At 45.9% G+C, this 23,617-nt stretch overlaps 1 protein-coding gene across 5 annotated transcripts in view; it reads left to right on the top strand.

The window, feature by feature from the left end:
• Positions 1 to 23,617, top strand: part of LOC124000821 (alpha-1,6-mannosylglycoprotein 6-beta-N-acetylglucosaminyltransferase B-like) — a 100,350-nt gene that overhangs the window by 23,546 nt on the left and 53,187 nt on the right. For 4 of the 5 annotated variants that reach the window (XM_046307454.1, XM_046307450.1, XM_046307453.1 and 1 more), the window contains 5 exons: positions 9,145 to 9,292; positions 15,498 to 15,607; positions 18,990 to 19,063; positions 19,382 to 19,549; positions 20,698 to 20,862. In XM_046307454.1, the coding sequence (XP_046163410.1) occupies positions 9,145 to 9,292; positions 15,498 to 15,607; positions 18,990 to 19,063; positions 19,382 to 19,549; positions 20,698 to 20,862 (665 nt within the window). The remainder of the gene's footprint in view (positions 1 to 9,144; positions 9,293 to 15,497; positions 15,608 to 18,989; positions 19,064 to 19,381; positions 19,550 to 20,697; positions 20,863 to 23,617) is intronic. The other variant, XM_046307455.1, reaches the window with a different exon arrangement.

The following is a 23,617-nucleotide window of genomic DNA, read 5'->3' as shown; positions in this document are numbered from 1 at the left end:
AGCTGACTACACTAACTATGCTAGTGGCAGACTCCACTATGCTGGCAGGCTGGCTAATAGCCTGCTGCCTGGCCTGCACCCTATTTCATTGTGGAGCTAGAGGAGTTAGAGCCCTGTCTATGTTGGCAGATAAGATGAGAGCACCCCTCCAGCTAGGATGGAGTCCGTCACTCCTCAGCAGGTCAGGCTTGGTCCTGTTTGTGGGTGAGTCCCAGAAAGAGGGCCAATTATCTACAAATTCTATCTTTTGGGAGGGGCAGAAAACAGTTTTCAACCAGCGATTGAGTTGTGAGACTCTGCTGTAGAGCTCATCACTCCCCCTAACTGGGAGGGGGCCAGAGACAATTACTCGATGCCGACACATCTTTCTAGCTGATATGCACGCAGAAGCTATGTTGCGCTTGGTGATCTCTGACTGTTTCATCCTAACATCGTTGGTGCCGACGTGGATAACAATATCTCTATACTCTCTACACTCGCCAGTTTTAGCTTTAGCCAGCACCATCTTCAGATTAGCCTTAACGTCGGTAGCCCTGCCCCCGGGTAAACAGTGTATGATCGCTGGATGATTCGCTTTAAGTCTAATACTGTTTAGCCTCATTGCGGCAGGGAGAGCCTCCGTGGAATGTGGCACCTGCTTTATAGCCTCGACTCTGGTTGAGAGACCGTCTCTGTACGCCTCATGCTCCCCTGTTGAACAAATGCATCAATAGAATTACTCTTGATATTGAAAATTATGAATGACTTCTACATAGTAATTTTTTCCTATTGTTGAATTATTTCAATCCCCAGCATTACTGTAGGGCCAGGAAAATAAGGGAGATGTTCTTTGAAGTGTTTCTGTACATTACAGATCTCCCTCCCTCTCCTTTGAGGCATGTTGTTGCCAAACTGGTCCAGTCTGGGAATTTCATTTAAATTGATGTGCATTCTATGCAGGCACAGTTGAAAGAAGTTTACATACACTTAGGTTGGAGTCATTAATACTCATTTTTCAACCACTCCCCAAATTTTGGTTTGTGAAACTATAGTTTTAGCAAGTTGTTTAGGACATCTACTTTGTGCATGACAAGTAATTGTTCCAACAATTGTTTACAGATTATTTCACTAATAATTCACTGTATCACAATTACACTGGGTCAGAAGTTTACTTACACTAAGTTGACTGTGCCGTTAAACAGCTTGCAAAATTTCAGAAAATGTCATGGCTTTAGAAGCTTCTGATAGGTTAATTTATATAATTTGAATCAATTGGAGGTCTACCTGTGGATATATTTCAAGGCCTACCTTCAAACTCAGTGCCTCTTTGTTTGACATCATGGGAAAATCAAAAGAACTCAGACAAAATTGTAGACCTCCACAAGTCTGGTTCATCCTTCGGAGCAATTTCCAAACGCCTGAAGGTACCACGTTCATCTGTACAAACAATAGTACGCAAGTATAAACACCATGGGACCACGCAGCAGTCATACCGCTCAGGAAGGAGACTCATTCTGTCTCCTAGAGATGAATGCACTTTGGTGCGAAAAGTGCAAATCAATCCCAGAACAACAGCAAAAGACCTTGTGAAGGTGCTAGAGGAAACGGGTACAAAAGTATCTATATCCACAGTAAAACAAGTCATATATCGACATAATCTGAAAAGCCGCTCAGCAAGGAAGAAGCCACTGCTCCAAAACCGCCATTAACCTGTTGCGACGAGCAATCCCGTATCCGGGATCCTATTTATAGCCTCAAGCTCATTACCATAACGCAACGTTAACTATTCATGAAAATTGCAAATGAAATGAAATAAATATATTTGCTCTCAAGCTTAGCCTTTTTGTTAACAACACTGTCATCTCAGATTTTCAAAATATGCTTTTGAACCATAGCTAAACAAGCATTTGTGTAAGAGTATTGATAGCCTAGCATTCAGCATGCAACATTTTCACAAAAACAAGAAAAGCATTCAAATAAAATCATTTACCTTTGAAGAACTTCAGATGTTTTCAATGAGGAGACTCTCAGTTAGATAGCAAATGTTCATTTTTTCCATTTTGTTCATCACGTTTGGCTACGAAAAAACCCCGAAAATTAAGTCATTACAACGCAAACTTTTTTCCAAATTAACTCCATAATATCGACAGAAACATGGCAAACGTTGTTTAGAATCAATCCTCAAGGTGTTTTTCACATATCTATTCGACGATAAATCATTCGTGGCAGTTTGGTTTCTCTTCTGAAGAAAATGGAATGCATGGACTTGGAGATTACGCAATAATTTTGACGGAGGACACCGGGCGGACACCTGGTAAATGTAGTCTCTTATGGTCAATCTTCCAATGATATACCTACAAATACGTCACAATGCTGCAGACACCTTGGGGAAACGACAGAAAGTGCAGGCTCATTCCTGGCGCATTCACAGCCATATAAGGAGACATTAGAACACAGGGCATTCACAATCTGGACCATTTCCTGTATGAAATTTAATCTTGGTTTCACCTGTAGCATTAGTTCTGGGGCACTCACAGATAATATCTTTGCAGTTTTGGAAACGTCAGAGTTATTTCTTTGGAAAGCTGTCAATTACATGCATAGTCGAGCATCTTTTCGTGACAAAATATCTTGTTTAAAACGGGAACGTTTTTTTTATCCAAAAATTAAAAGGGCGCCCCCTATCTCGAAGAAGTTAAAAGCCAGACTACGGTTTGCAACTGCACATGGGGACAAAGATCTTACTTTATGGAGAAGTACGGGGATGGCTGCATCATGTTGTTGGGGTGGTTTGCTGCAGGAGGGACTCGTGCACTTCACAAAATAGTTGACATCATGAGGAAGTAAAATGATGTGGATATATTGAAGCAACATCCCAAGACATCAGTCAAGAAGTTAAAGCTTGGTCGCAAATGGGTCTTCCAAATGGACAATGACCCCAAGCATACTTCCAAAGTTGTGGCAAAATGGCTGAAGGACAACAAAGTCAAGGTATTGGAGTGGCCATCACAAAGCCCTGACCTCAATCCTATAGCAAATGTGTGGGCAGAACTGAAAAAGCGTGTGCGAGCAAGGAGGCCTGCAAACCTGACTCAGTTACACCAGCTCTGTCAGGAGGAATGGGCCAAAATTCACCCAACTTATTGTGGGAAGCTTGTGGAAGGAAGGCTACCCGAAACGTTTGACCCAAGTTAAACCATTTTAAAGGCAATGCTACCAAACACTCAATTCGTATATGTAATCTTCTGACCCACTGGGAATGCGATGAAAGAAATAAAGGCTGAAAAGATCATTCTCTCTACTATTATCCCGACATTTCACATTCTTAAAATAAAGTGGTGATCCTAACTGACCTCAGACAGGGAATTGTTTTCTCCGATTAAATGTCAGGAATTGTGAAAAACTGAGTTTAAATGTATTTGGCTGAGGTATATGTAAACTTCCAACTTCAACTGTATGAACAGCCCCTTCTGTCAGCTTTAGTGAATGAAGAGAAGCCTATCTAGCCTGTTTTATTTATTCACTCTAGACCGGTATGGAATATGTAACCATGACAGAATGAAAGGAAGACATTTTAGACAAAAGCGTGACTGTATATTTACACACATGTCACACTGGCACACTTGTGCACACACACACACAGTAGATCTCCAGTGCAGGAAGATCAATTCCATTCTAATCAGTCCCCCCCCCCTCCTCCCTTGATTAAGTGTTTTGTCGTGTGGTTTAATTTATGGTCAGTTTAGTTTTTTCTGGCGAAGGTGACTTTCTCGTAGATGGTGACAAATGATGTCTGACAGTGAAAGCAAGTGAGTCTGCACACAATGCATTTTTAAGAGCCTAATATGCTTGATGAATGACCACATAAAGGTTAAGCTCTATTTCATTCACACCATAATCACAACATTTTGGGGCTGTTGTCGGTCAGTGTCAATGTTCTTAACGGCTCAGACTGTCAGACATGGGTAAGGATAAGGCTGTTATTTAGTTTTGTACCTAGACTTCTGGTACAATGACCTAAAAGGAACACTCCTCTTTCAACAGCTTGTAAACCAGAGGCTGTACTATTCTCATGTAACGCTCATCGAAATGGGTAGACCAAGGCGCAGCGTGATTTGGGTTCATCATAATTTATTTGAATGTGAGCCAGCAACAAAAACAATAAAGAGAAACAAACGAACGAATGTACAGCCTTGTAGGGCTCTCAAGCAACAATAAAATAGCAAGATCCCACAAACAGGTGGGAAAAGCCTACCTAAATATGATCCCCAATCAGAGACAACGATAGACAGCTGCCTCTGATTAGGAACCATACCAGGCCAACATAGAAATAATAAACTAGAACATCCCCAGTCACGCCCTGACCTACTCCACCATAGAAAATAAAGGCTTTCTATGGTCAGGACGTGACATCTCATTTAACTGCAGAGCTGGTTATATTGATTCAACATTCTGTTTGACTTGGGTGTGCTCTTTAGTTAATACAGTGAGGGGGGAAAAGTATTTGGACACCCTAGGAGAGCTCTTTGGTCTTGGCCATGGTGGAGAGTTTGGAATCTGATTGATTGCTCCTTTGGACAGGTGTCTTTTATACAGTTAACAAACTGAGATTAGGAACACTCCCTTTAAGAGTGTGCTCCTAATCTCAGCTCGTTACCTGTATAAAAGACACCTGGGAGCCAGAAATATTTCTGATCGAGAGGGGTCAAATACTTATTTCCCTCATTAAAATGCAAATCAATTTATAAAATTTTTGACATGTGTTTTTCTGGATTTTTGTTGTTGTTATTCTGTCTCTCACTGTTCAAATAAACCTACCATTTAAAAATATAGACTGGTATGTAGGGTGTGTGTGTGTGTGTGTGTGTGTGTGTGTGTGTGTGTGTGTGTGTGTGTGTGTGTGTGTGTGTGTGTGTGTGTGTGTGTGTGTGTGTGTGTGTGTGTGTGTGTGTGTGTGTGTGTGTGTGTGTGTGTGTGTGTGTGTGTGTGTGTGTGTGTGTGTGTGCGCACGCGCACACACACACACACAGTGGGGCAAGAAAGTATTTAGTCAGCCACCAATTGTGCAAGTTCTCCCACTTGAAAAGTTGTAATTTTCACCATAGGTACACTTCAACTATGACAGACAAAATGAGGGGAAAAAATCCAGAAAATCACATTGTAGGATTTTTTATACATTTATTTGCAAATTATGGTGGAAAATAAGTATTTGGTCACCTACAAACAAGCACGATTTCTGGCTCTCACAGACCTGTAACTTCTTCTTTAAGAGGCTTCTCTGTCCTCCACTCGTTACCTGTATTAATGGCACCTGTTTGAACTTGTTATAATAATAATATATGGCATTTAGCAGACGCTTTTATCCAAAGCGACTTAGTCATGTGTGCATACATTCTACGTATGGGTGGTCCCGGGAATCGAACCCACTACCCTGGCGTTACAAGCGCCATGCTCTACCGTTATCAGTATAAAAGACACCTGTCCACAACCTCAAACAGTCACACTCCAAACTCCACTATGGCCAAGCCCAAAGAGCTGTCAAAGGACACCAGAAACAAAATTGTACACCTGCACCAGGCTGGGAAGACTGAATCGTCAATAGGTAAGCAGCTTGGTTTGAAAAAATCAACTGTGGGAGCAATTATTAGGAAATAGAAGACATACAAGACCACTGATTATCTCCCTCGATCTGGGGCTCCACGCAAGATTTCATCCCGTGGGGTCAAAATGATCTCAAGAACGGTGAGTAAAAATCCCAGAACCACACGGGGGGACCTAGTGAATGACCTGCAGAGAGCTGGGACCAAAGTAACAAAGCCTACCATCAGTAACACACTACGCCGCCAGGGACTCAAATCCTGCAGTGCCAGACGTGTCCCCCTGCTTAAGCCAGTACATGTCCAGGCCCGTCTGAAGTTTGCTAGAGAGCATTTGGATGATCCAGAAGAAGATTGGGAGAATGTCATATGGTCAGATGAAACCAAAATATAACTTTTTGGTAAAGACTCAACTCGTCGTGTTTGGAGGACAAAGAATGGTGAGTTGCATCCAAAGAACACCATAACTACTGTGAAGCATGGGGGTGGAAACATCATGCTTTGAGGCTATTTTCTGCAAAGGTACCAGGATGACTGATCTGTGTGAAGGAAAGAATGAATGGGGCCATGTATTGTGAGATTTTGAGTGACAACCTCCTTCCATCAGCAAGGGCATTGAAGATGAAACGTGGCTGGGTCTTTCAGCATGACAATGATCCCAAACACACCGCCTGGGCAACGAAGGAGTGGCTTGGTAAGAAGCATTTCAAGGTCCTGGAGTAGCCTAGCCAGTCTCCAGATCTCAACCCCATAAAAAATCTTTGGAGGGAGTTGAAAGTCCATGTTGCCCAGCAACAGCCCCAAAACATCACTGTTCTAGAAGAGATCTGCATGGAGGAATGGGCCAAAATACCAGCAACAGTGTGTGAAAACCTTGTGAATACTTACAGAAAACGTTTGACCTCTGTCATTGCCAACAAAGGGTAAAAAAAGCAGTTCGACAAAGTATTGAGGTAAACTTTTGTTATTGACCAAATACTTATTTTCCACCATAATTTGCAAATAAATTCATTAAAAATCCTCCAATGTGATTTTCTGGATTTTTTTCCCCAATTTTGTCTGTCATAGTTGAAGTGTACCTATGATGAAAATTACAGGCCTCTCTCATCTTTTTAGGTGGAAGAACTTGCACAATTCGTGGCTGACTAAATACTTTTTTGCACCACTGTATGTGTGTGTATATATATATATATATATATATATATATATATATATATATATATATATTTTTTTTTTTTTTAAGCCTGTCACATTTGTGAATGTGGAATGTGTTTTGTTGGTTGATCGAAAAACAAGAACACTTAAACTTTAAATAGAAAAAAATATAGACTGATCATTACTTTGTCAGTGGGCAAATGTACAAAATCAGCAGGGGATCAAATACTTTTTTCCTTCACTGTAAAATCTCCATTGTGGAGTAATTAGGTAAACATTTTTATTTATTTATTTCACCTTTATTTAACCAGATAGGCAAGTTGAGTTCTCATTTTCAATTGCGACCTGGCCAAGATAAAGCAAAGCAGTTCGACAGATACAACGACACAGAGTTACACATGGAGTAAAACAAACATACAGTCAATAATACAGTATAAACAAGTCTATATACAATGTGAGCAAATGAGGTGAGAAGGGAGGTAAAGGCAAAAAAGGCCATGGTGGCAAAGTAAATTCAATATAGCAAGTAAAACACTGGAATGGTAGTTTTGCAATGGAAGAATGTGCAAAGTAGAAATAAAAATAATGGGATGCAAAGGAACAAAATAAATAAATAAATGAAATACAGTTGGGAAAGAGGTAGTTGATTGGGCCTAATTATAGGTGGGCTATGTACAGGTGCAGTAATCTGTGAGCTGCTCTGACAGTTGGTGCTTAAAGCTAGTGAGGGAGATAAGTGTTTCCAGTTTCAGAGATTTTTGTAGTTCGTTCCAGTCATTGGCAGCAGAGAACTGGAAGGAGAGGCGGCCAAAGAAAGAATTGGTTTTGGGGATGATTAGAGAGATATACCTGCTGGAGCGTGTGCTACAGGTGGGAGATGCTATGGTGACCAGTGAGCTGAGATAAGGGGGGACTTTACCTAGCAGGGTCTTGTAGATGACATGGAGCCAGTGGGTTTGGCGACGAGTATGAAGCGAGGGCCAGCCAACGAGAGCGTACAGGTCGCAATGGTGGGTAGTATATGGGGCTTTGGTGACAAAACGGATTGCACTGTGATAGACTGCATACAATTTGTTGAGTAGGGTATTGGAGGCTATTTAGTAAATGACATCGCCAAAGTCGAGGATTGGTAGGATGGTCAGTTTTACAAGGGTATGTTTGGCAGCATGAGTGAAGGATGCTTTGTTGCGATATAGGAAGATAGATTTAATGTAATTTTATGTAATTTAATGTAATTTTCATATTGGAGAATGGATAGGCCGTGGGAGTGGGGAAGCAGGAGGTTTGTCCCCTAGGTTCTGTGTTGTACTTAGCCCAGAGATTGATTGTTTAGTTTAACTTATTTTGGATGATGCTGATATTCTGACAGTATGGATGAGAGGCAATGGTGCTTGTACTTCCAACGTGTCTGATTTAACTGGCAGTTCTCTTTGTCAATATAGCAGTTAACCGCACAACAGATCTCTATCACTTACCTCTCTCATTGTCTGTCTGTCTGTCTCTGTGTGTGTGTGTAAAGTAATGTAGTTTACGAACATTCAATCAGTAAGGCTGGACTGAATGGATTGTCACTTTTCATTCATCGAGTAAACTCACATAATTCACATCACTATCTCACTCATCAGCATAGCCCAGGGCAACTCCAGTCCTCGGGGGGCCTGATTGGTGTCACACTTTTGCCCCAGTCCCAGCCAACACACCTGACTCCAATAATCATCTAATCATGATCTTCAGTTAAAAATGCAATTAGTTTAAATCAGGTGTGTTTGCTAGGGATTGGGGGAAAACTGTGACACCAATCAGGCCGGGGGGTCTGGATAGCCAGTATTTATAGGGTAGTGCCTATAACATTACCTCATCAGTATAGCCGGTATTAATAGGGTTGTGCGTATAACATTACCTCATCATTATAGCCGGTATTAATAGGGTAGTGCCTACAACATTACCTCGGCCCGCCACAGGAGTTGCTGGTGCGCGATGAGACAAGGACATCCCTACCGACCAAGCCCTCCCTAACCCGGACGACGCTAGGCCAATTGTGCGTCACCCCACAGACCTCCCGGTCGCGGCTGGTTGTGACAGAGCCTAGGCGCGAACTCAGGGACTCTGATGGCACAGCTGGCGCTGCAGTACAGCGCCCTTAACCACTGTGGCACCCGGGAGACTGTATTTAGCTCTTCAGGAATTAATTGAATTCAGGAAGTGGTTTTAATAATAAAAAATAAAAAACATTGAAACATTTTTGAAAAAAGTAGCTTCTAGTCCTCAGTTTGAGAAGTCATTAAAAATAGATGCAGTTTTTCCACATTTTGAATCATTTAAGTTTACTTCCTGAATTGACAGCCTTCAAATTGAATTGACCCCTGCCCTTGTGCTCTTATCTGACCTACTGTATGTGTCTGTGTGTTGGCAGTGCTGGGAGGTCCAGAGTCTCGCGGGGTACTAAGGAAGATCAGTGATATGCTGGAGGTCATCATGAAGAGGATGGACACTTTGTCCAAACTGGGCAACACCACCACAGACTCCCACAGACTGGATGAGCTCAGCTCAGCACTGGACAGGTAGGGTTCTGGGGTTTGGTAAGCAGGCCTGCCATTACATAATGTATGGTGTATGCATATATTTGTCTGCATATAAACAAATAATTGGAGGATATTTAAACTAGACGTTGTCCCATTAGTCTCAACATTTTCCTATCGATTTGCCCTGTTATTGGGTGGACATGGACAGTCAGACAGGGATGCTGCGCTGCCAGACATGCAGAGGCTAACAACCTGGAGTTTGCTCTTCTGTCTCCATGGCAACGGACCTCTCTCGTACAGGGGGTTGAGAGGCTCCCTCCTGCTGAGGTTTGCCAGTGTCTGACACTCTGACCATCCCTTCTGGACGTCCCTGATCCTACACTCACTCACTACACTCAAATAATCCCGGCTCAAACTATGCCTGAGAGTTGTGCTAACTGCCAGAATGCAGAGTTGTGGATGTTTGATATGGATTCTAAACACCAGAGTAGACAGTATTGTTAGAACATAAATTACTCTCACTATTCACATTCCTTGAAAGGTACTATAGAAATGATGAGGATTTTCTTCCTAAATGTTGCCGGAAAGAGGCCATTCATTGCTGTTTAAGTCAGCCTAACTGTAAGCGATTATGAAAAAGGGGGAGCATCTCTAGGCTTCAGTAGTTTGCCTCTGGTAATAAAGTCTAGTCTGCTTGGTGACCTGCTCAGAATTCAGCCAAGGTGCAGTTTAACAGATACAAAAAAGAACCCAGAGCCATTGAGTCCACTGTTAGGTCTTTAAAAAATAATCAGCCATCTCTCTCTCTTTAATGCTGTATATGGTTCTCCAGGGCCAGACACCCATTGTAAATGTATTAGTGGTGTTCTACAGAGGGAGGACAGGATTATCTTTCTGTCCACAGGAATGTTTCCTATACTGATCAGTCTGTGCTGCAGTCTGGTGCTGTGCAGAGGACCACTCGGTCTGTGTCTGGCTCTTGTCTCTTCTTACATGCTGCCTCATAGGAGGGAATAGGAAGTGATGGCTAATAGTTGCCCGTAGGGTCAAGTGATATTAGAGTGGGATTTTACGCAAAGTAATGCAGCATTTTAGACACATATACCAAACCCATGCTCATACACTTATTCCAGAAGCACTGGTCTAAACCATTTCTTCAACAACAAAAAACTCCCAACCATTAATTTAAATGGATATGTTAGATAAAGCTGTACAGTTTGAACAAAAGCCAAAGGCCAGTGTTGACCACTGTGTACAGTCAGCGTCTCATTGATATGACAGGGCTGTTAGACCCCAGCTATTGATTTGGCTCTGGTTGATACTCCCTGATAAACAGTGACATCAGCTCTGCAGAGTCCATCTTTTTTAAAATATTTTTATTTTATTTCACCTTTATTTAACCAGGTAGGCTAGTTGAGAACAAGTTCTCATTTGCAACTGCGACCTGGCCAAGATAAAGCATAGCAGTGTGAACAGACAACACAGAGTTACACATGGAATAAACAATTAACAAGTCAATAACACAATAGAAAAAAAAAATGGGCAGTCTATATACAATGTGTGCAAACGGCATGAGGAGGTAGGCGAATAATACAGTTTTGCAGATTAACACTGGAGTGATAAGTGATCAGATGGTCATGTACAGGTAGAGATATTGGTGTGCAAAAGAGCAGAAAAATAAATAAATAAAAACAGTATAAAAACAGTATGGGAATGAGGTAGGTGAAAATGGCTGGGCTATTTTCCTATAGACTATGTACAGCTGCAGCGATCGGTTAGCTGCTCGGATAGCTGATGTTTGAAGTTGGTGAGGGAGATAAAAGTCTCCAACTTCAGCGATTTTTGCAATTCGTTCCAGTCACAGGCAGCAGATTACTGGAACGAAAGGCGGCCAAATGATGTGTTGGCTTTAGGGATGATCAGTGAGATACACCTGCTGGAGCGCGTGCTACGGATGGGTGTTGCCATCGTGACCAGTGAACTGAGATAAGGCGGAGCTTTACCTAGCATGGACTTGTAGATGACCTGGAGCCAGTGGGTCTGGCGACGAATATGTAGTGAGGGCCAGCCGACTAGAGCATACAAGTCGCAGTGGTGGGTGGTATAAGGTGCTTTAGTGACAAAACGGATGGCACTGTGATAGACTGCATCCAGTTTGCTGAGTAGAGTGTTGGAAGCCATTTTGTAGATGACATCGCCGAAGTCGAGGATCGGTAGGATAGTCAGTTTTACTAGGGTAAGCTTGGCAGCGTGAGTGAAGGAGGCTTTGTTGCGGAATAGAAAGCCGACTCTTGATTTGATTTTCGATTGGAGATGTTTGATGTGGGTCTGGAAGGAGAGTTTGCAGTCTAGCCAGACACCTAGGTACTTATAGATGTCCACATATTCAAGGTCGGAACCATCCAGGGTGGTGATGCTAGTCGGGCATGCGGGTGCAGGCAGCGATCGGTTGAAAAGCATGCATTTGGTTTTACTCGCGTTTAAGAGCAGTTGGAGGCCACGGAAGGAGTGCTGTATGGCATTGAAGCTCGTTTGGAGGTTAGATAGCACAGTGTCCAATGACGGGCCGAAAGTATATAGAATGGTGTCATCTGCGTAGAGGTGGATCAGGGAATCGCCCGCAGCAAGAGCAACATCATTGATATATACAGAGAAAAGAGTCGGCCCGAGAATTGAACCCTGTGGCACCCCCATAGAGACTGCCAGAGGACCGGACAGCATGCCCTCCGATTTGACACACTGAACTCTGTCTGCAAAGTAATTGGTGAACCAGGCAAGGCAGTCATCCGAAAAACCGAGGCTATTGAGTCTGCCGATAAGAATATGGTGATTGACAGAGTCGAAAGCCTTGGCGAGGTCGATGAAGACGGCTGCACAGTACTGTCTTTTATCGATGGCGGTTATGATATCGTTTAGTACCTTGAGTGTGGCTGAGGTGCACCCGTGACCGGCTCGGAAACCAGATTGCACAGCGGAGAAGGTACGGTGGGATTCGAAATGGTCAGTGACCTGTTTGTTGACTTGGCTTTCGAAGACCTTAGATAGGCAGGGCAGGATGGATATAGGTCTGTAACAGTTTGGGTCCAGGGTGTCTCCCCCTTTGAAGAGGGTGATGACTGCGGCAGCTTTCCAATCCTTGGGGATCTCAGACGATATGAAAGAGAGGTTGAACAGGCTGGTAATAGGGGTTGCGACAATGGCGGCAGATAGTTTCAGAAATAGCGGGTCCAGATTGTCAAGCCCAGCTGATTTGTACGGGTCCAGGTTTTGCAGCTCTTTCAGAACATCTGCTATCTGGATTTGGGTAAAGGAGAACCTGGTGAGGAGCTACGGGGGGGGCGGAGCTGTTGGCCGAGGTTGGAGTAGCCAGGCGGAAGGCATGGCCAGCCGTTGAGAAGTGCTTATTGAAGTTTTCGATAATCATGGATTTATCGGTGGAGACCGTGTTTCCTAGCCTCAGTGCAGTGGGCAGCTGGGAGGAGGTGCTCTTGTTCTCCATGGACTTCACAGTGTCCCAGAACTTTTTGGAGTTGGAGCTACAGGATGCAAACTTCTGCCTGAAGAAGCTGGCCTTAGCTTTCCTGACTGACTGCGTGTATTGGTTCCTGACTTCCCTGAACAGTTGCATATCACGGGGCTATTCGATGCTATTGCAGTCCGCCACAGGATGTTTTTGTGCTGGTCGAGGCCAGTCAGGTCTGGAGTGAACCAAGGGCTGTATCTGTTCTTGGTTCTGCATTTTTTGAACGGAGCATGCTTATCTAAAATGGTGAGGAAGTTACTTTTAAAGAATGACCATGCATCCTCAACTGACGGGATGAGGTCAATGTCCTTCCAGGATACCCGGGCCAGGTCGATTAGAAAGGCCTGCTCACAGAAGTGTTTTAGGGAGCGTTTGACAGTGATGAGAGGTGGTCGTTTGACTGCGGCTCCGTGGCGGATACAGGCGATGAGGCAGTGATCGCTGAGATCCTGGTTGAAGACAGCAGAGGTATATTTGGAGGGCCAGTTGGTCAGGATGACGTCTATGAGGGTGCCCTTGTTTACAGAGTTAGGGTTGTACCTGGTGGGTTCCTTGATGATTTGAGTGAGATTGAGGGCATCTAGCTTAGATTGTAGGACTGCCGGGGTGTTAAGCATATCCCAGTTTAGGTCACCTAACAGAACGAACTCTGAAGCTAGATGGGGGGCGATCAATTCACAAATGGTGTCCAGGGCACAGCTGGGAGCTGAGGGGGGTCGGTAGCAGGCGGCAACAGTGAGAGACTTGTTTCTGGAGAGAGTAATTTTCAAAATTAGTAGTTCAAACTGTTTGGGTATGGACCTGGAAAGTATGACATTACTTTGCAGGCTATCTCTGCAGTAGACTGCGACTCCGCCTCCTTTGGCAGTTCTATCTTGACGGAAGATGTTATAGTTGGGTATGGAAATCTCTGAATTTTTTGGTGGCCTTCCTGAGCCAGGATTCAGACACGGCAAGACATCAGGGTTAGCAGAGTGTGCTAAAGCAGTGAGTAAAACAAACTTAGGGAGGAGGCTTCTGATGTTGACATGCATAAAACCAAGACTTTTTCGATCACAGAAGTCAACAAATGAGGGTACCTGGGGACATGCGGGGCCTGGGTTTACCTCCACATCACCCGCGGAACAGAGAAGGAGTAGTATGAGGGTACGGCTAAAGGCTATCAAAACTGGTCGCCTAGAGCGTTGGGGGCAGAGGATAAGAGGAGCAGGTTTCTGGGCATGGTAGAATATATTCAGGGCATAATGCGCAGACAGGGGTATGGTGGGCCCAGTTGCCTATCTGTAGTACAGTAGTACTCTTTTAAGACCAGCATCCTTCCTATTGGAGGGTCCTCAGCTTCCCTGACCAGGTAACAGCAGCCTTGGGAAGACCCAGTGTAGAAGTAACAGATAGAGGCTGAATGGACTGGTGATGATTCTGTCTCTGAGGCCTTGCTTAACCATGGCTATGCCCGTGAGAACGTTTAGTCCTCAGTTCTCTACAGCACACACAGGAGCACTGTTCTTTTATACTGTGGGGCCCAGGCGGCTGACTGACTGCATTGAGATTATACACAATCATCATGGCTCCATGAAGACAGCTGGAAGTCTCTGTGCCTCTTTGGACCTTTATGCTACATCAGCGAGGGCTGAGATTTCTGTCTTTATCTGAAGGGAGCCAAAGCAAGTTCACAATGTTCACACTGCCATAATGCTTCAGCTTGGAGTTCCCTGGGCACCTTCCAGTTTTCACTGTTAGTGCCTGAGATAGTTGTGAGTTCAGGGCTAACTCCTTCTTTCTATTGCTGTCTCCTTTTCGCTTTCTTTCTCACTCTATTTTTTTCTGCTTGTTTTGCCAACACTAACATGGCAACAACAAGCCATGGCAGTCAGCTGCCATAAAAGGCATTTGCTAACAACCCAACAACCTAATTGCACTCTGTTCTCAGTCTCCCAGGGACTGGCTTTAATGTGCTGAGTCACTTTTTCACCTCAACAAATAAATTGTGTCAGAGTTTAAAAGCTTTTTTATTTCACGCTCCAACCAAGTTCCACACAATCAGCATTTCCTCTCCTTGTTGAAGCTCAATTAGCAGGTAGCCTAGTGGTTAGAGGGTTGGACTAGTAACCGAAAGGTTGAAAGATCAAATCCCCGAGCTGACAAGGTAAAACTCTGTCGTTCTGCCCCTGAACAAGGCAGTTAACCCACTGTTCCTAGGCAGTCATTGAAAATAAGAGTTTGTTCTTAACTGACTTGCCTAGTTAAATAAAGGTCAAATAAATGCATGAATTCTCTTTTGGGAGGAAACAGTAAGCGTATACTGTAGGAGGGTGGACTTAGATGAAAGAAGTAGCCTTCTATGTTTCTTTTTCTAGATGTGCCCAGGGAGTTTATGGATTGAGAAAGGATAAAGATTGAATGTGCATTCCCACTGTGCACAGACATCAATTCAATATCTATTTCAAAATAGTTTCATTGAAATGACTAGAAAAAAACGATTAATTCAACCAGTGTGTGCTCGGTGGGTTGTCATGGGGAAAGAGATGGCAGAAATGATCAGCAAGAAAGAGAAGACATGCCTAACACTTCACCTGTGCCTGCCCCATTGATGGTCATTCCCCTGTGTGTGTGTGTGTGTGTGTGTGTGTGTGTGTGTGTGTGTGTGTGTGTGTGTGTGTGTGTGTGTGTGTGTGTGTGTGTGTGTGTGTTGTGTGTGTGTGTGTGTGTGTGTGTTGGCAGGATCCAGCCGATTGGTCTGGTGGAGAGGATCCAGGCTATCGCCCAGAACATGTCTGACATGGCTGTGAAGGTGGAGCAGATCCTACAGCGCAGCATGGCCACCAACAGAGGTACAAGAGACACACACACATCTGACCACTCTTCACATTTGAAAGGTAGTTGTGTATGTCTGCCACACTATAAGACCCTATTGAACATGACAGGCAGCATTTATGACAGTACTTCAAATGATGAGTCTCCATTTCTGTCTTTGTGAAGAGAGCTACGCTGCAGGAGGGCTCCATCTCCCTGTCTCAGCATAATTATAAATAACGCTACATGATGTTCAGTGTATGCTGATGAATTCCCCTCTAGTTAAGAAGATCTGAGACTGTCAGCTTTCTTCTATTAGCTGTCCTCTGCTCAGTTCATTGTGCTCCTGTTCTGTTTGAGCAAGAGATACAGTAGGCTACTTAGATGCAACTCCACTAGCCGACACATTAGAAAGCCAATTATAGACTTTGCATATTGTCATTATTTGCCTTGTCATTGAGTAAAGCAGACATGTCCTATTCTGTAGAGACTGTTTTTGCTACCAGAACCTAATCCCCTGGCTAATTTAGTGACACCGCTAGTGTTAGCGCTCCACACTGTGACTGCTGTAGTTATAATGGTAATCAAACAGAATGGCTGCTAATCCTTTGTCTGTGATTGCGCTCACCCAGGCTTGGCGGCACGCTGGTAGAGGAACGGCTTCTGCTATCTTTAATTAGGCTAATTGGAGCTGGCTGCCGACAAGTAGGGAGGGAGGGAGGCAGGGGAGAGAGGGAATGAAGGAGTGAGACTGGGGAGAGGGGGAATGAAGGAGTGAGACTGGGGAGAGAGTGAGACTATGGAAATGAAGGAGTGAGACTATGGATAGAGGGAATGAAGGAGGGAGAGACTGGGAGAGACTGGGGAATGAAAATGGAGTGAGACTATGGATAGAGGGAATGAAGGAGTGAGACTATGGATAGAGGGAATGAAGGAGTGAGACTGGGGAGAGAGGGAATGAAGGAGTGAGACTGGGGAGAGAGGGAATGAAGGAGTGAGACTGGGGAGAGAGGGAACGAAGGAGTGAGACTATGGATAGAGGGAATGAAGGAGTGAGACTATGGAGAGAGGGAATGAAGGAGTGAGACTGGGGAGAGAGGGAATGAAGGAGTGAGACTGGGGAGAGAGGGAATGAAGGAGTGAGACTGGGGAGAGAGGGAATGAAGGGGAGAGTGAGACTGGGGAGAGAGGGAATGAAGGAGTGAGACTGGGGAGAGAGGGAATGAAGGAGTGAGACTGGGGAGAGAGGGAATGAAGGAGTGAGACTGGGGAGAGAGGGAATGAAGGAGTGAGACTGGGGAGAGAGGGAATGAAGGAGTGAGACTGGGGAGAGAGGGAATGAAGGAGTGAGACTATGGATAGAGGGAATGAAGGAGTGAGACTGGGGAGAGAGGGAATGAAAGGAGTGAGACTATGGATAGAGGGAATGAAAGGAGTGAGACTGGGGAGAGAGGGAATGAAGGAGTGAGACTGGGGAGAGAGGGAATGAAGGAGTGAGACTATGGATAGAGGGAATGAAGGAGTGAGACTATGGATAGAGGGAATGAAGGAGTGAGACTATGGATAGAGGGAATGAAAGGAGTGAGACTAGGGAGAGAGGGAATGAAGGAGTGAGACTGGGGAGAGAGGGAATGAAGGAGTGAGACTGGAGAGAGAGGGAACGAAGGAGTGAGACTATGGAGAGAGGGAACGAAGGAGTGAGACTGGGGAGAGAGGGAACAAAGGAGTGAGACTGGGGAGAGAGGGAACGAAGGAGTGAGACTGGGGAGAGAGGGAATGAAGGAGTGAGACTGGGGAGAGAGGGAATGAAGGAGTGAGACTATGGAAGGGGAATGTGAGACTGGGGAGAGAGGGAAGACTATGGAAGGAGTGAGACTGGGGAGAGGGAGGAAGGAGTGAGACTATGGAAGGGGAATGTGAGACTGGGGAGAGAATGGGAAGACTATGGATGGAATGAAGGAGTGAGACTGGGGAGAGAGGGAATGAAGGAGTGAGACTGGGGAGAGAGGGAAGACTGAAGGAGTGAGACTGGGGAGAGAGGGAACGAAGGAGTGAGACTGGGGAGAGAGGGAACGAAGGAGTGAGACTGGGGAGAGAGGGAATGAAGGAGTGAGACTGGGGAGAGAGGGAATGAAGGAGTGAGACTGGGGAGAGAGGGAATGAAGGAGTGAGACTGGGGAGAGAGGGAATGAAGGAGTGAGACTGGGGAGAGAGGGAATGAAGGAGTGTGACTGGGGAGAGAGGGAACGAAGGAGAGAGACAGGGAGCGAAGGAGTGAGAACGTGGGGGAGAGAGGGGATTTTATCAATCAAGCCCACGCAGTGTTGTCTATCCACTGTTCTCAGTAGGCATCAGAGATCAGCAAGGGAAGCCAGGCTTTCAGAAGTGGCTATTAACTAACCCAACAGTCTGTCTAACGCTCTGTTCTATCCCCATGGCCAGTAGAGTTAACTAAGCCAACAGTCTGTCTAACACTCTGTTCTATCCCTATGGCCAGGAGAGTTAACTAAGCCAACAGTCTGTCTAACGCTCTGTTCTATCCCCATGGCCAGTAGAGTTAACTAACCCAACAGTCTGTCTAACGCTCTGTTCTATCCCCATGGCCAGTAGAGTTAACTAACCCAACAGTCTGTCTAACGCTCTGTTCTATCCCCATGGCCAGTAGAGTTAACTAACCCAACAGTCTGTCTAACGCTCTGTTCTATCCCCATGGCCAGTAGAGTTAACTAACCCAACAGTCTGTCTAACGCTCTGTTCTATCCCCATGGCCAGTAGAGTTAACTAACCCAACAGTCTGTCTAACGCTCTGTTCTATCCCCATGGCCAGTAGAGTTAACTAACCCAACAGTCTGTCTAACACAGTGTTATATCCCCATGGCCAGTAGAGTTAACTAACCCAACAGTCTGTCTAACGCTCTGTTCTATCCCCATGGCCAGTAGAGTTAACTAACCCAACAGTCTGTCTAACGCTCTGTTCTATCCACATGGCCAGTAGAGTTAACTAACCCAACAATCTGTCTAACACAGTGTTATATCCCCATGGCCAGTAGAGTTAACTAACCCAACAGTCTGTCTAACGCTCTGTTCTATCCCCATGGCCAGTAGAGTTAACTAACCCAACAGTCTGTCTAACACTCTGTTCTATCCCCATGTCCAGTAGAGTTAACTAACCCAACAGTCTGTCTAACACAGTGTTCTATCCCCATGACAAGGAGAGTTCTGTTCTAATACAAGAGACTCGTGCTAAAGCCAATATATGCTCCCTTTTAGGTATGACCCGTTGAAAAGCTTGTCTGGTTTCTGCCCCAACTGCTCCACACTATCCTCATAGGACTGAATAGCAAAGTTATGAGCAGGTATTTTAAGGATTCTGACCATAGGGACGTGTTTGTTGTTAATACATGTGTTTTCGTCCCACAGTTAAGGATGGCGCAACAGGACAGTGTGAGGTGCCCAAAGACCCTCACTACCCAGACTGCCCCAGCAAGGTGGATGTAAGTCCGCATGTCATGCAATTTCACAGTGGGTTTCCTGATCCCACAGTCCCTATGTCCTTTTGCCCTTGGACTGTTTATTACCCTGCAACTCCAGCTTTACGATCAGCTTCAATCAACCCTGCCTTGTTTCACAAGGATCAATGTCTAGCGCTGTGTTCAGATCAATGAAAGGACCTTGACCAAGTCCAAGTCAGATTTCATGGGTTCCTTAGCTATAATACATTACTTTCTACACTGACATTTGACCTCCTTTGATACATAGACATACTGTATATATTTATCATTACTTGAGTCTCCCTTGACCTTTTCCCTCAGTGGATGCGTGCCCGCTGGACCTCAGACCCCTGCTATGCCTTCTATGGGGTGGACGGCTCCGACTGCTCCTTCCTCATCTACCTGAGTGAGGTGGAGTGGTTCTGCCCCCCTCTGACCTGGAGGAACCAGACCACCACACCCACGCACAAACCTTTCCCCAAGAGACAGGTGGGATAGCTGCGTTGGCATGGGCTGTTTACAGGGCTGCTATAGTGTGTATGTGTGTGTGTGTACAGATTTAGTGTCTATACTAGTCTATGTATTTTATCTTCACTCTAACTTCCCTGTATCCGACTGGCACACAGTCTCCTGGGAGGGGAGTGTGGATATACAGTCACTCAGTCTATTCTCAGTCTATTCTGTTGCTGTTTTTCTTGTGAGAGCAGCATTCCAGTTATTTCTGTGGCCACCAGGGCCAGGTGTTCTAGTTCGTTGCTGCTCCCCGGAGCGCTGTACACTACACACCAATGGGTCGGCTGCTCATTTCAATGATCTGTGCAGCTTAATCATGGATTCTAATTACCTGCCTGGATCCAGCTGGACTAATCCTGTGACTTCTCTCAGGTGTTCCTCTGCGTTCACAGAGGCACCTACAAGTTGCTTTCCAAGCAATAATTAACTTGTGCGAAAGTGCGAAAGTAATGCATCTCATATTGATTTTGTATGGGTGCATAAGCAAGAGAATGTGTGTGGAAGGAAAGAGGGATCATGTGTCCCCACTGTGTGTGTGAGAGAGAGCGACAGAGAGGTTTGTGTGACTGTCTATGTGCCATTTATAAGTCCTCTGTGCTCCCTTATGCAGTTACAACAGCATGTTTATGAGCATGAGGCAGGAGTCCCTCAGGCAACACTATCTGGGAGCCCTGCCTCCAGGGGGAATGGGTATGACAGGGAGAGCTGTACTCATATAACACCCATCTCCACTCAACTCCAAGTAGGGCTGCTGGATATTAGTGGTTACCATGTGGCTGTTTTGTACAGGTTTGGGGAGGTGTTTAATGTATTGGCACAGCCAGAAGAGGACTGGCCACCCCACAGCCTGGTTCCTCTCTAGGTTTCTTCCTAGGTTTTGGCCTTTCTAGGGAGTTTTTCCTAGCCACCGTGCTTCTACACCTGCATTGCTTGCTGTTTGGGGTTTTAGGCTGGGTTTCTGTACAGCACTTTGAGATATCAGCTGATGTACGAAGGGCTATATAAATACATTTGATTTGATTTAAGTGTTTAATGTATTGGACTAATACATAGCTTTTTCTATGTGCTCAAAGTGATTAACATAGTAAGGGGAGAAAAAAAATGTTGATTTTCCTGTCCTCCAGGCAGCATTCCGGTCAGACACCGGGGCCCTCCTGGAGCAGGTGGGTACGGGGAAGGAGTCTCTGAGTTTCATGAAGAGAAGGATGCGCAGGCTGGCTGCACAGTGGGCCTCGGCTGCACGCAGGCTAGATGACCGTCTGAGGAGTCAATGGAGGGAGCAGAAGAGGGTGAGTGTGTGGTGACTGTGGAGGGAGCAGAAGAGGGTGAGTGTGTGGTGACTGTGGAGAGAGCAGAAGAGGGTGAGTGTGTGGTGACTGTGGAGGGAGCAGAAGAGGGTGAGTGTCCGGTGACTGTGGAGGGAGCAGAAGAGGGTGAGTGTGTGGTGACTGTGGAGGGAGCAGAAGAGGGTGAGTGTGTGGTGACTGTGGAGGGAGCAGTAGAGGGTGAGTGTGTGGTGACTGTGGAGGGAGCAGAAGAGTGTGAGTGTGTGGTGACTGTGGAGGGAGCAGAAGAGGGTGAGTGTCCGGTGACTGTGGAGGGAGCAGAAGAGGGTGAGTGTGTGGTGACTGTGGAGGGAGCAGAAGAGGGTGAGTGTGTGGTGACTGTGGAGGGAGCAGAAGAGGGTGAGTGTGTGGTGACTGTGGAGGGAGCAGAAGAGGGTGAGTGTGTGGTGACTGTGGAGGGAGCAGAAGAGGGTGAGTGTGTGGTGACTGTGGAGGGAGCAGAAGAGGGTGAGTGTGTGGTGACTGTGGAGGGAGCAGAAGAGTGTGAGTGTGTGGTGACTGTGGAGGGAGCAGAAGAGGGTGAGTGTCCGGTGACTGTGGAGGGAGCAGAAGAGGGTGAGTGTGTGGTGACTGTGGAGGGAGCAGAAGAGGGTGAGTGTCCGGTGACTGTGGAGGGAGCAGAAGAGGGTGAGTGTCCGGTGACTGTGGAGGGAGCAGAAGAGGGTGAGTGTCCGGTGACTGTGGAGGGAGCAGAAGAGGGTGAGTGTCCGGTGACTGTGGAGGGAGCAGAAGAGGGTGAGTGTGTGGTGACTGTGGAGGGAGCAGAAGAGGGTGAGTGTCCGGTGACTGTGGAGGGAGCAGAAGAGGGTGAGTGTGTGGTGACTGTGGAGGGAGCAGAAGAGGGTGAGTGTGTGGTGACTGTGGAGGGAGCAGAAGAGGACTGTGGAGTGTGTGGTGACTGTGGAGGGAGCAGAAGAGGGTGAGTGTGTGGTGACTGTGGAGGGAGCAGAAGAGGGTGAGTGTGTGGTGACTGTGGAGGGAGCAGAAGAGGGTGAGTGTGCCGTGACTGTGGAGGGAGCAGAAGAGGGTGAGTGTGTGGTGACTGTGGAGGGAGCAGAAGAGGGTGAGTGTGCCGTGACTGTGGAGGGAGCAGAAGAGGGTGAGTGTGCCGTGACTGTGGAGGGAGCAGAAGAGGGTGAGTGTGCCGTGACTGTGGAGGGAGCAGAAGAGGGTGAGTGTGCCGTGACTGTGGAGGGAGAGAGAGTTTCTGTGTCTCTGCTATGAGTCAAAAGGTTGACAGTTCACTCATATCTCTTCCCATGACAGTGCAGGCCAGTAATATGTTGTGCAGGTAGGTGCCCATTTTGGTTTGCTATATTTGATTCCCGAAAAAATAGGCAAAACAAAAGATGGATCAAGACGAGGTGGCCTTCATGAACATTACAGTGGTGATGTTTTTCTCCACTAGCGATTACGGACCCATTTGCTGTGAGTGGTGTTACTGTGAATGGCTGAGAGAAGTAGAAGTAGAGGAGACTGACCAGCTGTTATCAGGAGAGCAGGAGACTGACCAGCTGTTATCAGGAGAGCAGGAGACTGACCAGCTGTTATCAGGAGAGCAGGAGACTGACCAGCTGTTATCAGGAGAGCAGGCCTGGGATTTATTGTCTTTAGTGCTCTCTAAACAGCCTGACATTTACAGGGACATTTTCAAAGAGTGGTGGAGGAGCCTGAATGCAGGAACACTGCTTTACCATCACTGATGAAATGACAATGACTGTAAAATCTCCCCAAGCCTGCCCTTTGTGTCAAAAACCTTTTCGTAATGTCATAAAAGGTTATAAATCAACCTCAGAATAATATTGGCATGTGTGTTTACATACTTGTCTGCAGTGCACTAGATGGATTAAACAGTACCTGTGCTGATTTTCCTTTCACAGTGAAGTGAACAACATTACATTGACGAGCTAACCACCTCCGTCACCGGCTTCATAAGGAAACGCATCGGCGACGTTGTCCCCATAGTGAAGGGTCACGACGTTGTCCCCATAGTGAAGGGTCGCTGCTTCCCCAAACAAAAGCCCTGGATTAACACGGAGGTTGGCGCTAAAATAAAGGATGGGGGACAAAGGATACCGCACACAGGGCTATCGCAGACAACCCTGAGGCTACAGCTGAGGAAAGGAACGAGTACAAGATGTCCCGCTACGCAAAATATCAAAAGGACTATAAGGTGGAATAATACTACACAGGCTCCGACACCAGGAGCTACGGTCCATTACGGATTTCAAAGGAAGACGTGCTCTGTCCAACTATGCCTCTCTTCCAGACGAACTCATTGCATTTTATGCACGCTTCGACCATAACAACACCGTTTCATGCGCGAGGGCCCCCACCATCCCAGAGAACTGGTTTATCTCACTCTCCGAGGCCAACGTGAGTAAGATCTTTAATCAGGTCAACACTCTCAAGGACACGGGGCCAGACAGTACCCAAGGGCATGTTCTCAGAGCATGCACAGATCAGCTGGCAGGCATATTCACTATCATCGTTCCTGTTCCCAAGAACTCTAATGCTTCAAGCCATAATGACTACCACCCTGAAGTGCTTTAAAAGGCTAGTTATGGCACACATCAACTCCATCAGCCCAGACACCATGGACCCACCCCAATTTGCATTCCGCCCTAACAGATCCAAAGACAATTAATCTCAATTGCACTCCACACTGCCCTCACCCACCGAGATAAGAGGAATACCT

Source organism: Oncorhynchus gorbuscha, linkage group LG16, assembly GCF_021184085.1.
Source record: "Oncorhynchus gorbuscha isolate QuinsamMale2020 ecotype Even-year linkage group LG16, OgorEven_v1.0, whole genome shotgun sequence".
NCBI classification, from domain to species: Eukaryota; Metazoa; Chordata; class Actinopteri; order Salmoniformes; family Salmonidae; genus Oncorhynchus; species Oncorhynchus gorbuscha.
The sequence above is the reverse complement of the archived record's forward strand: the minus strand, read 5'-3'. Positions and strand labels throughout refer to the sequence as shown.